We start from the raw sequence: 15,414 nt of genomic DNA, 5'->3' as shown, positions 1-15,414 counted from the left end.
TTTGATGTTAACTACTTAAGATTTCAGTCCTCTAATTAATATTTCATTCCTTTTCCCAACATTGCCCATTTAATGTTTTATTTTTTTTTGATAGATTTAATATTTTATTTTAGTCCTACATCTATTAAAATAAAATAAAAAATACAAACACTGGACTAAATCAGATTTGGACAGATCGAAATCAATTTAAATTAGTTCAAATCGATGATATAAAAGCATGAAAGCCCTCGGAAGCAAAAAAAAAAAAAAAAAGGCACAATTAAAGCCCAGTAAAATCTAAATTGATTCTGCAGCCCCTTGGACAGCGGCTGTAAATAGTTTTTTTTTTTTTAATTAAAAAACTTATTTACCCCTCAAGAATGTGAACCTTCCTACTCTCTACACAAACACAACAACTCTCTTTCCTCCCTTTCATCGCCACCTAAGACTCTCTCCAACTCTGCAGCCAATAGTCATCCTCATCCTCATCATGGAGATCCCTCAAACTCTCTCCAGATTCAAATGCCACTTCCTCATAGCTCTGCCCTTAGCCTTCCCACTTGCTGTCTCCTCCCACCCTACCATGGTATTATTCTCTTCCTTGGAAAAGTAATGTTTCGCTGTAAAACATTCTAACATTCTCTTCCTACCAAGGCTGTTCGACTAGAGATCAGAAGAGCAACATCAGACTCATTTCCCATCTCTTTTAATTGAAGGGGAAATGAATGAATTAACAAAGGATCAAGCCACAACAATCATGACAAGAAAGTACGAAAACATAAGCCAAAAAGCAAAGGAAAAAAAAAACTGCTTTGAAACTTCAAATCTAGAATCATACTATGTATATAATTACAGACTTGCAAAGATATTGATACTAATTTAATAACTCTTCTATATTATTATTCACAATTATAAAAATCTGTACCTATAGCAAGCATGCACCAACGATGTCCAGCATTGAAGGCAAAGTTTGTGAAAGATTTCAGGAGCTCAAACGCATGCGCATGGCCACCGCCATCACAGGAGCATCCGTGCAGCTGTCGTTGCCGGAAAGGAGGTCGGGAGGTTTAGTGGTGAGAAAGCATCACATGAGACCAACCAGAAACATGAAGCCCCACAAAGTTGCAAAGCCTGAGCCCACCTCAAGTAGTGCTCCAATTTTCACTGTGATCTTTATAAGTTCCTCTCATCGTCTTTGCTTGTGAACCATAAAAGAGCGGCCAGAAGTAAGCCAAGACGGTGACGAATCTGGGAGAGAGGACAGCAAAGGGGGAGACGGTGAAGACTAAGAGCAGAGCTGCGAGGAAGTGGTACTTGAATTTGGAGAGAGTCTGAGGGATCTCCATGATGAGGATGACGACGACCACCAACAACAGAGGTAGAGAGAGAGAGACTCTTGGTGGCGATTAAGGGTGGGAAAGAAAGACGTTGTGTTTGTACAGAGAATCAGGAAGGTCTACATCCTTGAAGGCAAAAGCCTTTTCATTATAAAATATATTTGCAACCGAGGCGCAGAGGTTTGCAGAATCAATTCAGATTTCACTGAGTTTTAATTGTGATTTTTTTTTTTTATTTCCCTAAGGGCCCTTACCGCGATTCTCCCTATAAGCATCCTGTATTTATCATTTTATGGGCATAGGGTGCAATTCCGATACTCTTCCATGTATTTAACAATGAGGGAGATGATTTAAATTGGCTGGTATAAATGTTCCTATGCCTCGCTTTAATCAATCAATCTCTCTCTCTCTCTTAATATAAATGACTCTAACTTTCTGTATTTATAAACCATTTTTACAAATTTCAACATACCTACTCTGCATGTAGGTGTAAAGATAAATTAAGTTGAGTTAGGTTTTAATTAAATAAGTCTGAACCTATATAGTATGTTGGAGGCTTAAACTTAGTCTAAAACCTGTATGAGGCTTTCTTTATAGATCAGGTTTGAGCCTATTTAAAGTATGATTTGGCCTAAAAGCCTATTTAAAAATAAACATTTTAAATAAGCTTGTATTTTAGTTTAAACACGTCTCAAATATATTTTAAAATTATTAGTATAAATATATAACATGATTTATCAATAATAATATATAATAATTGAAAAGAGTTACTAATTACAATAGAATATAGTGAACTAATAACATTAAAATTTAATATATAAATCCAATCTAATTGAAAATATAGCTAAAAAAATAATAAAGTGTGCACGCGCGTGAGTGCGTGTGGGTGCGCGCGCATGCATGTGTGTGAATAGGTTAATCTGTTAGGTTCATAAGTTAGGCTTGATTTAGTTAACTAAATAAACTTAATTAAATACTTAAATTTAACCTAAGTCTATTTAATAAATAATACAGATTGGATCAGAAATAGATGAGGGTATAAATCTCGGATAGAGCTTGCCTAATTCCCATCCCTTGTTTATGCGCAACCCATTGGTTTCCTATAATTTATTATTTATAATGCACGTGAGCTACACATGTTGTTTCAAACTCTTTGCTTTTCTTTATTAGTATTCTCTCCGTTTAAAAATATAAAGTATTTTTAATCGAATCTCACCCCTTAATAAAGATCTTACCTACTTTTAAACTAATATTATCTTTTCATATTTACCACTATTAACTATCCTATAATAAATATAAAGTCACCATCAATAGGGGCGCTTTTGAAAAAAAAAAGACAATGATTACACCTCAAAAGATTAAAAATATCTTACTTTTTCAACATCCAACTCTTCAAAAGATGCCTTATATTTTTGAACAGAGGGAGTATCTTTTATTATTCCCCCTCCCCTCTTTCCTTCTTTTATGGATTGGGTTTGGATTGTGAACTATTTGTTATGTAAAAATTTGTTCAATTTAATTTAATTTTAAGTTAAAAAAATAATTAATGTCTCACAAAGTAATTTATAATAAAGACTATCCATTCATTTTAAAATTAGGTGGCTTATAATAATTATATGATAGAGTATGATTTAGTGTCACTTATAATCAATACTTCATCCGTTAAAAAATATGAGATATTTTTAACTAAATTTTTCTTTTAATAAAATAATTACCTACTTTCAAACTAATCATATCTTTTCATATTTACTTTTATTAAACACCTTATAATAAAGATAAAGTCATTCATTAGTAGGACACTTTTAAAAAAAGAATAATGAATGCACCTTAATAATTAAAAATATTTTATATTTTTAAATATCTAACTCTTTAAAAAATATTTTATATTTTTTAACAGATGAAGTATTAGAAATTGCTTTATTTTGGAATTAACGAAAAACAATAGTCTTCAAAAAGTGTCATCATTTCTTGTTATATTTTCATTCAATTAATCATTCTCCTAAAAATGAAATATTCATTTCTACTACAGCGTTGTCATTGTTTAATGTATAAATTATTACTGTTTATAATAAGTTATACTTTTTACAAATTATAAATATCGAAACTTACATGCAGGACTGCTACAATTCAAAAGAGAATACAATACCAAGGCAATTTCTTCTAAGTTCTTAGAACATTAAAGATAATTAATTAATAACTGATAATTAACAACAACAACAACAAAAAGGCTAAAGTATATTTTTGTCATCTAACTTTATATAAAATTTTAGTATGATCTCTTAATTTTATAAAATATATTTCTAATTCTTTAATCTAAACACATTCAATTTTAAATGATTATTTTTCATGCTAATCACTTTTATTTTTAAAAAATAAATTTAATATGTTAATATTTAAGAATATTTTATCAATATCTAAAAATTCAATGAAAACATTTTTTTATGAAAGTAATGATTTTTAATAAAATAATTTTTAATTATATCTTTTTATGATGAAAGTAATGATTTTTTGATTAAATGACAGAAAAAAGCACTTTAAAAAATTAAAAAAATAAAATAAAATAAAATATTGTGTAAAGTTATAACACTAATGGTATATTTTATCCTAATAATAATGAGCCCAAGGCTTTATGCGCACGTGGCTATAGAAAATACCAGAGAGAAAATCATCCTAAATTGGGTTGACATTGCTCAAATTTGTCGGACTAGATTTTTCTTCAATGCCTTTTCTTTTTACTATCAATATGAACTGTTTAAATTAAATTTTTAATTTTAAAAATGACTGAATTTATATCATTAAATTCAATTTAACGCTATCAATATATGTGTAATGTTTTCTCCTCTCCAGAAGGACAAAAGCCAACTTCAAATTTGACAGGGTCAGACGATGACGATAATACGCTAAGCAAGCACTATGGATAATTGGATATTGGCGCTGTAACCGTCCGCTGTAGATGTAACCGTCCAGGGCAACAACATCAGCTCCTTCTTCCCGGGGTGTCACTGTCCAAGTGCTGACCTGTTTTCCTTGTCTTGGAGCGAGTTTTCATGGGACGGGACTGCCCCAATAATAATTAACATGACCCGTTCTGGCTTTGTCAAAACAGTGACACGGCAAATCTTATTCACTTTCCACTATGCCTCTTCAACCCCGTGTGTGAATTGTGTGCGCAGCTGCCACCAGCCACGTCAACCCAAACCGTATATAAGCCCCCCATCCCTCGCCTCCTCATCCGCTTCTGCATCTCATCATCCAAAACGCGCCTCCCATACTTCTCTCTCACAAAACACTCTTCCCTTTTCTCTCGGACATGTCCTACGACGCTTCCTCCTCCACCTCTCCCCGCCCGCCTACCTCACTCTCTCCCGACCAAGAACTCTCCGTCATCGTCGCCGCACTCACCAACGTTGTCCTCGGCTCCACCCCCGATCTCACCCACCAATTCAACTTGCCCCATATCGCCGCCGCCGCCTCCGCCGAGAACACCGTCCACCATGCCAACAACACCGCGCCAGACCTTACTGTCAGCACCAGCTGCCCTGATTTCGTGTTCGCCTCCTGCTCCGGCTGCAAGCTTGTACCAGAAGAGAAGGCCAAAAATGTCGGCAACAGACAGCCGCAGAAGAGGGCGAAGAAGCAGTACAGAGGAGTGAGGCAGAGGCCCTGGGGGAAATGGGCGGCCGAGATTCGAGACCCGAGAAGAGCTACCCGGGTCTGGCTGGGAACGTTCAAGACGGCGGAGGAAGCAGCTCGCGCGTATGATAAAGCGGCCATCGAGTTCCGTGGGCCCCGCGCCAAGCTGAACTTTCCTTTCTGTGATGACTCGCTGCTGAATTTGCATGACAGTCAGCTGCCGGAAGCTCCTCCGGTGACGGCGCCGCCAGGGACAGCGGGGTCGGAGTCGGAGCAGGGGAATACCGAGAATCCGAGCAGCGGAACGGATGCAATGATGTTTGAGGATGGTGAATTCTGGGATAGGATTGGAAAAGCAGATTTGGAAAAGTGGATGATGGATTTTGCCGCCGGAGACTCTTCGGACTCCGCTCCCGGAACTACTCAGAGCTGGTGAATTATTGAATAAATTGGCTCGTGGCCAGAATAAACAGTGTGTTTAATTAATGAGTCATGCCTTAGGGAAGCTAGCGGGCTCGTCTTCACTGGTGGAGCATCCAGATTTTGACGGGACTGTTAGATTTAAAATATTATTATATTTTTTTAAATTTATATTTATTAAAATAAAAATTATAAAAATTTGTAATATAATTTTAATGCTTTTTTTTATTTTTAATGTGATTTAGATTTAATTTAAAGAGTTAAATTTAATATTAAAATTTTTATGATTACTATATATTGACTATTCAAATATATTTTTTTCAATCCAGATTTAATTTGGTATTAATCTGAACTGCAGAAAGTACATTTGGATAGTCAATATATAGTAAGTATAAAAATTTTAATATTAAATTAGATCTTTTAAATTAAATTTAGATCATATTAAAAATAAAAATTATTAAAATTACTCTCTTCAGTCCATTTTATTATTCACCTTCTAGAAGGATAAAGTGATTCACTTTATAAGGCATTTAGTTGATAGTGTGTTTTGTTTCAAATGAAATATTTAAATTATCTTTAAAAAGTGAGAGAGAAAAATTAAAAAAAATAATCTTCTATAATTTATTTACTTTTTGAGGATTATCTATGTAATTTCATTAAGTTTTATTTATTATACTTTTATTGTATTGATACTAATAAGATTAATATAAATGACTTATAAATAAAATCGAAGGGAGTATTTTATAAATTTTATAAATTTTTATGTTAACAAATATAAAATAAAATAATGCTTTAAATCTCGATGAGTAAAAATTTAAATGGTGCAAGTTTAATCACAACGAGGAGCATGCTGGTTAGCACTGAAGTCAGGTCCTGGAGAAGCAGGTCGATGAATAATTTATTAATTTAGTACACGACCAGCCGCGGCCGACTTATCGACTCGTGACTTCGCGTTATAAGAGTTGGTCTGAGTGGGATACGTTGCCCCCCGATTCCAGCTGTGTCTAGTCTATCATAATGGAAGATGAAGGTTACAAGTTTATATGTTTAATTAATTTCCAACGTTTGTTAATTAGCGAAAACTTATTGGGTAGTAGTAAAAGGAAGCAGGTTATATCTGTGAGCAACCAAAAAAAAAGAAAAAGAAAAAGAAAAGGTCAGTGAATATGAATCTTTCATTTCGCTGTTGTGTTGGATGCATATATAGCTGTCTGTGTGTAGAAACAGAGTCAATTAGACATGGTTTTCATGTTTGCTCGATCCGGCAAAAGTCAGTTATGTGTCTGGCTGGCTGTCTTTCAGGTGGAGATGGGGAAGCACAAGACAAGGTGTCGCATAGTTTTTTTTTTTTTTGGGGGGGGGGGGAACACTCGCCGACTTTTAGCAGTACTATGAAGGCATGCCCGTTTGTGCTGTGCAGAATATAGTAACTTTCTATGTCTGTTTGCGTTCCCTTTATTATTTTACTGTAGATGTTGCTGAGTTTTCACAGCTTTATGCACTTGATGGAACTGATTCCCGCTACTATTGGTAGGACCGCGTCACGCCCCTCAACCCTCGTGATGCCACGTATTGAGTATGAAACCACAAGAGCTTGCCAGCTGTAATTCAAACACGTGCTCAACACCTTATTTTGGCCAACATGTTCTGGATGGCGCTCGTTTAGGGACTGCAGGGAACCAATAATATAGTACGCAAAACGAAAATGAAAAGAAAGATTCAATTAAAATAAAGCCTGAAGATGAATATGATAAAAAAAATAACATACAGGTGTCACATAAAAAAAATAATTGTTATAAAATTTATTAACAACAAAAATCAATGCATGTAGTAATTAATATTTTTATTAGGATTTTAACATAATTCTCATAATAGCATATAACTAATATAATAGAATATGTTGTACTGGAGAATAACGCGTGCGGATATGACATAGTCCGGGACACAAGATATGTTGAGCGCATTTTTGGAATCTCGTTTTTTGTCACGGAATCTTGAAAAGTGAATCTATAGGAAACTGAGGAGGAAGCCAATACGCGAAAATGCGGAAAGAAGTTGGCGTACCGTGGGGTGTGAAAGCAGACAAGTGTAAGGAATCAAGGCTGCTGTAGATTATAGAATCATGGGAAGTGTTTGGCCAGAGAAAACATGAAAGAAAAAGAATTACCCCCTCTATTTAATATTATAAAAAAAATTTGTCAAATCACACCTTCAATAAATAAATAAATTATTTTTAAAATTATATATTTTTCTATTTATTTTTATGTAATAAGGTATTTCAACTAAAATATTTTTATTAATTATAACTTTAATTAAAAATATTTTTTTAAAAAAATCTTGTCAACAAGATCTCGAAAAACGTAAAATGTTAAAAAAATGTTTCATATTTTCAAGGAAAAGGGAATATGAGAAGTGAACAGAGAAAGGGTGATGGAGCAGGCAGGGGTTTGACGGAGTCCTGGTGAGAGGATCTTGACCTAACTAAACGACGGTTGAACTCAACATCACTTGCAAGGACAGCAATTTCCGCGCATTAGAAGACAGACTTGCGCTTTTTGAAGATTCACACGGTCGAAATATTAAATGCTGTAATGTCGCAAGCATTCCCCTCGGGTCACTTACCAAACAAGTCAGAGCATTAAATATCTTCCGTGCCAAAATACACGGATTCTTGACGAATTCAAAAATCAGGATTCCATCTACTGCTCCAGCCTTCACTCCACTGAATAATATATAGCTTGCTCGATACTAGAACATCTCTATATTCATCATATACTTTTGCCTGATACTAATAGGCTTCTAAATTGTTTAAGGGGTGTTTGGACTTGGGATTAGAGGTTTTGAAACTACAGTTAGAATTACACGGAGTTTGCAAACTGAAATTACCATAAAATTCAGCAACTTTAATGTCATTTATGTTTGACTATTTTTTCTTAACATGTATTTTGATTCACGAGCTCTCTTAAAAAATCTATTAGCCAAATATGCTCCCCAACTTCTAAATGAGCTTTTCACACCCAAATTGAGATTTGGGCATATGTTATCCAAACACACCCTTAATCACTTATGTATTGGGCCATTTAGGAAGGGGGGAATAAAATTATCACGTGCATGCGAAGTTGGTGTATATGATTATATCTTCTGTTTTTTTTTAAAAAATTTGAATTAAAGTACAAATACGCGGCTAAAGTTGTTTGGAAGTTCAGATGGAGTCAGAAAATTAGTCTTGGTGAGAAGAAGTCGAAGGGTGGTGTGGTGGAACTTCCGCCTAAGCACATATTTAACCCAAAAAATATGTTCTAAGCATGACTCATAAGTACAGTTAGTCAGTTGACGGTTAAACGTTAGGGCCTATTAACACAAGCAAAATTGTTCCATTTTTAAAAACATCAAGGCAACACTACTTCTTTAAATATTTTAGAACATCAATTGTGGTTTTGGAAAAAACTCAGAGATAGATTTATATTTTAACCTTTTTACTTTTTAATATCTTATAGAACATATATGGGATGAATGGATTTAGAAAATTGTAACTAATTGCTCCTAAGTGTTGACCATGAATCCATGATGAATATAAATATATCAATGATTAAAAAAATTTAGATCAAACATCTGACAATTGACTGATTTAGATTTTGATTCGATTAGTATGTAAAAATTATTTTGAAGTTGAGTAGGGTTGTACCATTTTGAATTGAGAATCGGGAGCAAACTAGAAACCAGACCCTATTTTCAAAAATAAGATTGTTCTTTTTTACAATTTTTTTAAAAAATAATAAATTTTTTAATCATTTAATGTTATGTTATATCATGTGGCTTATTAAATCATGATAAACTTAAAATATTTAATTTTAATTTTAATTTAAGTAATAGTTTCATATTTATTTCTTATATTTAGATTATTATTTGCATATATAATTTTCTTAATTTAATTATTAGGTTACTAATTTGACCATTGGTTTAACTTGATTGAACCATACAAATCATGAATTGCTAACATTTTTAATTCAATATCCGATTTAGTTTTGAAAACATTGAGATATACATAAATATAATTTAAATTAAATTAGTTGTGACTGTACTTTTATTACACTCAATGCAGTTTTTGATTTAGTTTTCCACCCTCATTATATTATAATTCGAGTGGTTGAGATTTAACATTAACAAAAATATTATTAAAATAAGTATATATAAGTAAATTAATGATAAGTGAATAGTAGGATCAAAAACTGAGTCAATTTAACTAATAAAATCAATAAATCATTGAATCAATATCTTAGTTTGTTTAATGAAATGTTCTTTTAATAACTAATCTAAGATCACAATTCAATTATCATTTTAACAATAACTCTTAAACAAGTGACTTAACTAGTTTAATGACCCATTTAATTTTTAATATCTTGTTTAAAAGGCAATTAGTGTCCTCCGACTAATGCCCCTCATCCCATCTTCCGAATCATACTGGCCCACTCCGCGGCCTCTCCAGTGAAGTCAAGTTGTTTTGGGTAAATCCTCACCATTCACTCTTCTCTCCAGTGGGCGAAATTAAAGCTTAACGTATCCTATTCTCAGCCGCACAATCTTGACATTCAACCACGACTTTTCCAATACCATGGATCCGCGGGAAACTCACAGTTTGCGGTTTTCTTGTGAACCTGTCACCGAACCCTGTTTCCGCCATTGGACTGGGCTTCTTTTCCTTCCTGCGTCTCTTGTTCACGTTTGATTGTTTCACAATTTTGGGTCCGAACCACCAAGTTACGCGGTACCTCCAATGAAACTCCCTCACTATTATTGCTTTGCTAAATAGTTATTCTAAATGTATCTGATAAAGAAAAAAATTCAACCAATTTCTTAAAATCATAAAATCATCCACTTAATTATTTATGTTTCACATAATAACTATTACAAGCCGCATCATTATAGACCATTTGTTAAGCTTTGTATAATGCATGAACCGTATTAGTTATAGATCACAGTTGGAATGAATTAGAATAACTCTCTGAGTACGACATCAAGCACGGATGATCCCAACAGGCTATTTGTCGTGTGCTCTCGATGAAGCGAAGGCGACTGTCGTTAATGGTTAACACTGCCGCACGCCCACACAGTATGTGACCAAGTCAAGCCATTTAAATCGAGTCAAGCACATTAGTCAACTTGAATAAATTTAAAAAAAAAAATTTAAATTAAGTTTGGATGTTTAGAAATTTTTTATACTTTAAGCTTAACGCAAATATCTAATTTTTTTTTACTAGTAATAAAATGATATTAACCCTTACTTTAGCTTTCACATAGTACTCGTAAATTCTAGCTTCAGACTTTCAGTTCGCACATTTCACTTGGATTCCTAGATAAAGTTTTAATATTTTAATAATTATTTTTTAAAATATTTTTTGAAAATATTAAGGTAAAATAGACATAAAAAGTTATCTTAGATATTTTTATTTTTACTCTTTCAATGTTTAGCCGAAGAAAAGTGCCATGTAGTATTACTCAAAAATTCTTAACTTCCAACATAGGTAGGTTGGGCTTCATTTTTTTTTTTTTTTTAATTTACCTTCAGAGGATCTTCAATTTCTTCCTTCTGTTTTGTAGAGTAGCTGTTTGTTTTTACTTTTAGTCTTCTTTGTTTATTTTAAAAAACAAAAAAATAAAAAAGAAACGCATGCTCTCAGGTTGGGTGGTGCCGTGGTGGGTTATGACAACATGAACCCCTCTGCCGTATTCCTATGCCTCGTCATGATCAGGCCTAGCTTCTGATCCTCCAGGTGACACATTTGAGAAGTCATGTAGTGTTTACAAGTAATATGATATAAGTGCTGGATGATATCTGATATGCAAAAACACAATATGTCCGCCATTTGCGTTCAATTTGTGCTGAAATAATAGGTTATCGTGGTTTTATTTTTCCCTGTCTGTACATATCTAAATTTGCATAATTTGTTTTTATTCGATCGAGGAGTTGAATCTTATCGGTTGCAGAAGAATACATATAACTTGGACCGTTTGTAATGCACACAGGGTATTTTTTAAATTGCGGAGGTTCCAAAAATGCAACATTAGACAGTCTGACATACGTACCTGATGAAGGCTTCATCACTGAGGGCGAGGCCATCTCTATAAACGCACCAAATTTGTTGCCAATCCTGTCCACATTGCGCTACTTTCCTGGTACTTCAGCCAGAAAATTTTGCCACTCCATTCCTGTCATCAAGGGTCGAAAATACCTTGTTAGGACTATGTACTACTTTGGAAGAAATCATGGAGGGATGCAACCTCCAGTGTTTGACCAAATAGTTGATGGGACCAAATGTAGCATTGTTAACACCACACGGGAATCTGCTAGGGGATTGAGTTCTTACTATGAGGTTGTGGCGGCCGCGATGGGGGATATTTTGAGTGTGCGCTTGGCGAGGAATGCACACACTGGAAGTTCAAGCCTGTTTATTTCTGCCTTGGAGGTGGAGAACTTGGATGACTCTATGTATAACCCCACTGATTTTAGCAAGTATGCCCTTGTGACTGTTGGTAGGCATACTTTTGGGGCAGATGATCATTAGGTAAGAACAAATTATGCATAATCACGCAGACTTTGGTGTTATCTGCTGAGCATGAAGAAGTCAGTCATGCAATAATTTGTATTGGGGGGTGCGTGTGTTGAAACGTTCAAGTACTTAGAAAAGTAAAACGCCAATATACCAAACTTCACTTTTTTCTTTATGAAAGTTCTGCCTGTGAAGAGTTTGATTTTAATGGTGAGAAAACTCGACCTAGATGAACTAATCTGAAACCAAACATCGCCAGAGAAAGTTCTGATGGTTATTAACTTATCATGTGTTTATGTGAAATTAGCTTTCCAGATGACAAATTCAACCGGTTGTGGCATCCATTTAAGGATCAAAACCCTGCTGTGATAAGCCTATCAAACGTAAATTATTCAGATTTCCGGAATCTCCTACCAGCTGAAGCATTCAAATCTGGAATTACCACAAGCAGAGGGAACAGACTTGAAATTCAGTGGCCGGCTGTGTCCTACTGCTATATTTATTTCTATTTGCCGGACAGCAGGAGTCCAAATCCTTCCAGCTGGAGAGTCTTTGATGTTGCTATTAATGGTCGGGCCTACTGCCTCAAACTTAACGCTACAGTCAAAGTGTCACACTGTATGCTCAGGAGTGGCCACTTTCTAATGAGAAAAAAAACACAAGCCAGTAGTTTATATGCAGCAAAAATAAATTCTCATCCACCTGCTAGAATTTTAGAGGAAAAAATATAACAAATATATGGTAAAAAAAAAAATAGCACAAATTTAATCAGAGACATTGGAAATTATTAACGAAAAACCATTCAATACAAGAGTAAAATCCACATGTCATCTAGACCAATGAAGAACAACTCCACTATGATCAACATAGAATACAAGAGAGTCTCAATCAGATGTATAAACAAGTGCAAACAATCAGCCAAAACACCAAATCAATGGGTTTATAAACGAGGATGAAGAAGATGAAAAAACACCAACCTAAAGGCTGTAGTGTGAACAGAATATCTCACATACCAAGCAACGAATCAATGATCACACTGTTGAAAATTACGCATTGGATGTTGTGAACCGGCGCACCAAATTTCATCTCGATCTAATGGTGAAATAATCCATAACCATGGATTCACCAAATCTGTCATGTGAATATGCGAAAATGACCCTCTCTTCTTATCTTTTAAATGGCTGCACATAAAACTGAATACGACCTCTCTCACATTACCTAATCTGACCATTCTCCACTTTACTTAGTGAGACTCACAATGAGCTTTAATATTGGGCCTTTCTCCACATAAGAAGGAGCCCAAACCCAACATTTTCTGGGATGACCAATATCACAAGTGCCCCAGCAGATAGTATGCTGTTGGACCCGTAATCAATGGTGGAGAAATTTTGCAGATTCTTCCGCTTGGACAACAGACTCTGCCAAGGGACGGTAAGTTCTAGAGTGATTCATAGGCAGGCTTAATTTACTAAACTAAGTAAGTCAACCGTTAATAAATATGAAAGCATATGATCATAAGTGAATCATACTAAATATGCTATGTACTCTACATGCTTATATGCATACTTATATTTCTTTTTTTTTTTTTTGAGCAAAATATGCATACTTATATTTCATAGACAGCGTTTACTGAAGGAATTTCCTAACCTATATAGATGTCAGTACTCTAATGCTTTTGACTAAACTCACAATCATGAAGCTATTTGTTTACATCCTTTAATTGTTATGGTAATATATAGCGATGGCAATGGAAAGTTTGGCAAGGTGCATTAAGAATGCACCTCCTGACTGGAGCAGTGATCCTTGCCTACCGAAAGAGAACTCATGGACTGGAGTTACATGCTCTAATAAAAAAGCTGTTCGAGTCATCTCAGTGTGAGGTCACTTAACCTTATAGACGAAGTGTGCCTGATTCTGTTCATATAAATCATGTAAAGCCCTTCATGTTTAACGGTGGATTCACATGTTTTGGTTTGAATGTGAAGGGAGTTAACAAATGCAGGGCATTCTGAGTCTCTCCCTTCAAACATTGCCAAACTAAGTACAATTACTCAAAAGTGAGGAATCTAGCCATTTGAAAACCAAGTAATCAATTCCCTTATGTTCTGTTGCAACTAAAGCACTGAATCTTCGTTCTTTGTGATCTAAATATTTGATTACAGTTGGCTTGGGGGAAACAACATCTCAGGCGCTGTTCCTGACTTAAGTGGGATGAAGGAGCTACAGACTTTGTATGTGAACCAAAAGATGCTTCATCTTCAATTCTTTTCTCTTGATAGTTACTGAGATTTCTTAAACTTTCTTCATTACCCTGATGTTATTTCAACCATTTTCCTCGATCACTTTCTACAATGCAAGACATTTGGAAAACAATAACCTCAAAGGATCAATTCCTCCATCACTAGGGAAAATCCCAAAACTGCGTGAGATGTAAGATTTTGCCATTGCAGGGCAAAAAATTAACATACCGTTGCTCTTCTTCTTTCTTTTATTGTATCTTTTTTCGCTAACCATGTGAACTGTGTGGTTTTGGTTTACCAGATTTCCCAAAAATAACAAACTTGATGGGAAAATTCCTGAAGGACTCGAAAAGAGAGTAGTCAAAATATAAGCAAGCACAGCTGATTTTTCCTTATTACTATGGCTAAGCACCCAGCAAGACATGGCTTGAAATTGCTGCAAATAAAAACTGCTGTAAGTTTTGAACATCTGAAGCATAAGTCTTACGTTGCTTTACTGATATCGTGTCTTTCCTGATTTAGAGTGGTCCCTGATGATCATAGATCAGAATCAGAATAATGTCAAAGCAAAGAAGAGGAGTAATTCACTCATGTTTTCTATGTGAGCATGCGATTGAGAAGCCTGTATCGGAGTTCAATAATACTATACAAATTGCCTAAAGAGACGTGTGTTAGCAATAGCAAGAAAAATCATACTATGAGTCGTACTTAAAGACACAGTTTTTAAAAACTACTCCACCACACTGAATTGATTGCATGATAGCTTCTAATAATTCAGCAGACTTTTTCTACTAAGAACAGGGACATAAAACAACAGAAATTTGCAAAAATAAACTCAAGCAACAGCATAAATGAATGAAGCAATATAATAGAAGAGGAAAGAAAGCCTAAAAGTTCAAAAGCCTTTTTTGAATCTATGGCAAGTACTACTTATTATAGGCAATAACCTAAAAAAACAAACCAAGCAATAAAATTATCTTAATTATATTTAAAAATTCATTACAAAAATAATGAGGTTAAATAAATAAATTTAAGTGAGGGTTATAGTAATTGATATTATTAAATTATAATATTTTTTTTAAATATTCATGAATATTTTATAATATCCAACAAAGTGACTACAGATAATGGCTTATAGAGAATTGGCACCAAATGCAATATATTCAACTTGTTTAGATTAGATTTCTGCTTTCATATTATTCTCACGAATGTAAATCAAAAGAAATGCTCTGAAGACAGTATAAATTAACAATGAAT

The 15,414-nt window shown here is 34.3% G+C and overlaps 1 protein-coding gene and 1 pseudogene across 1 annotated transcript; both read left to right on the top strand.

Moving 5' to 3' along the window:
• Nucleotides 1–4,572: 4,572 nt before the first annotated feature.
• Nucleotides 4,573–5,649, top strand: LOC129285371 (ethylene-responsive transcription factor ERF109-like). Its single transcript, XM_054921032.1, has one exon. It carries the CDS (start codon nt 4,627–4,629, stop codon nt 5,383–5,385), a length of 759 nt encoding a protein of 252 aa, XP_054777007.1. The 5' UTR covers nt 4,573–4,626; the 3' UTR covers nt 5,386–5,649.
• Nucleotides 5,650–11,383: 5,734 nt separating this feature from the next.
• On the top strand, nt 11,384–14,716 carry LOC129286076 (receptor-like protein kinase At3g21340; annotated as a pseudogene).
• Nucleotides 14,717–15,414: the final 698 nt, after the last annotated feature.

Source organism: Prosopis cineraria, unplaced genomic scaffold (assembly GCF_029017545.1).
Source record: "Prosopis cineraria cultivar Desert tree isolate PC_DT_omini unplaced genomic scaffold, ASM2901754v1 PC11, whole genome shotgun sequence".
Lineage (NCBI taxonomy): Eukaryota > Viridiplantae > Streptophyta > Magnoliopsida > Fabales > Fabaceae > Prosopis > Prosopis cineraria.
Note: the sequence above shows the minus strand (reverse complement) of the source record. Positions and strands in the feature narration are given on the sequence as shown.

What these genes read in the sequence shown, in the direction of transcription:
- LOC129285371 (XM_054921032.1), top strand. Translation starts at nt 4,627, where the DNA reads ATGTCCTACGACGCTTCCTCCTCCACCTCTCCCCGCCCGCCTACCTCA.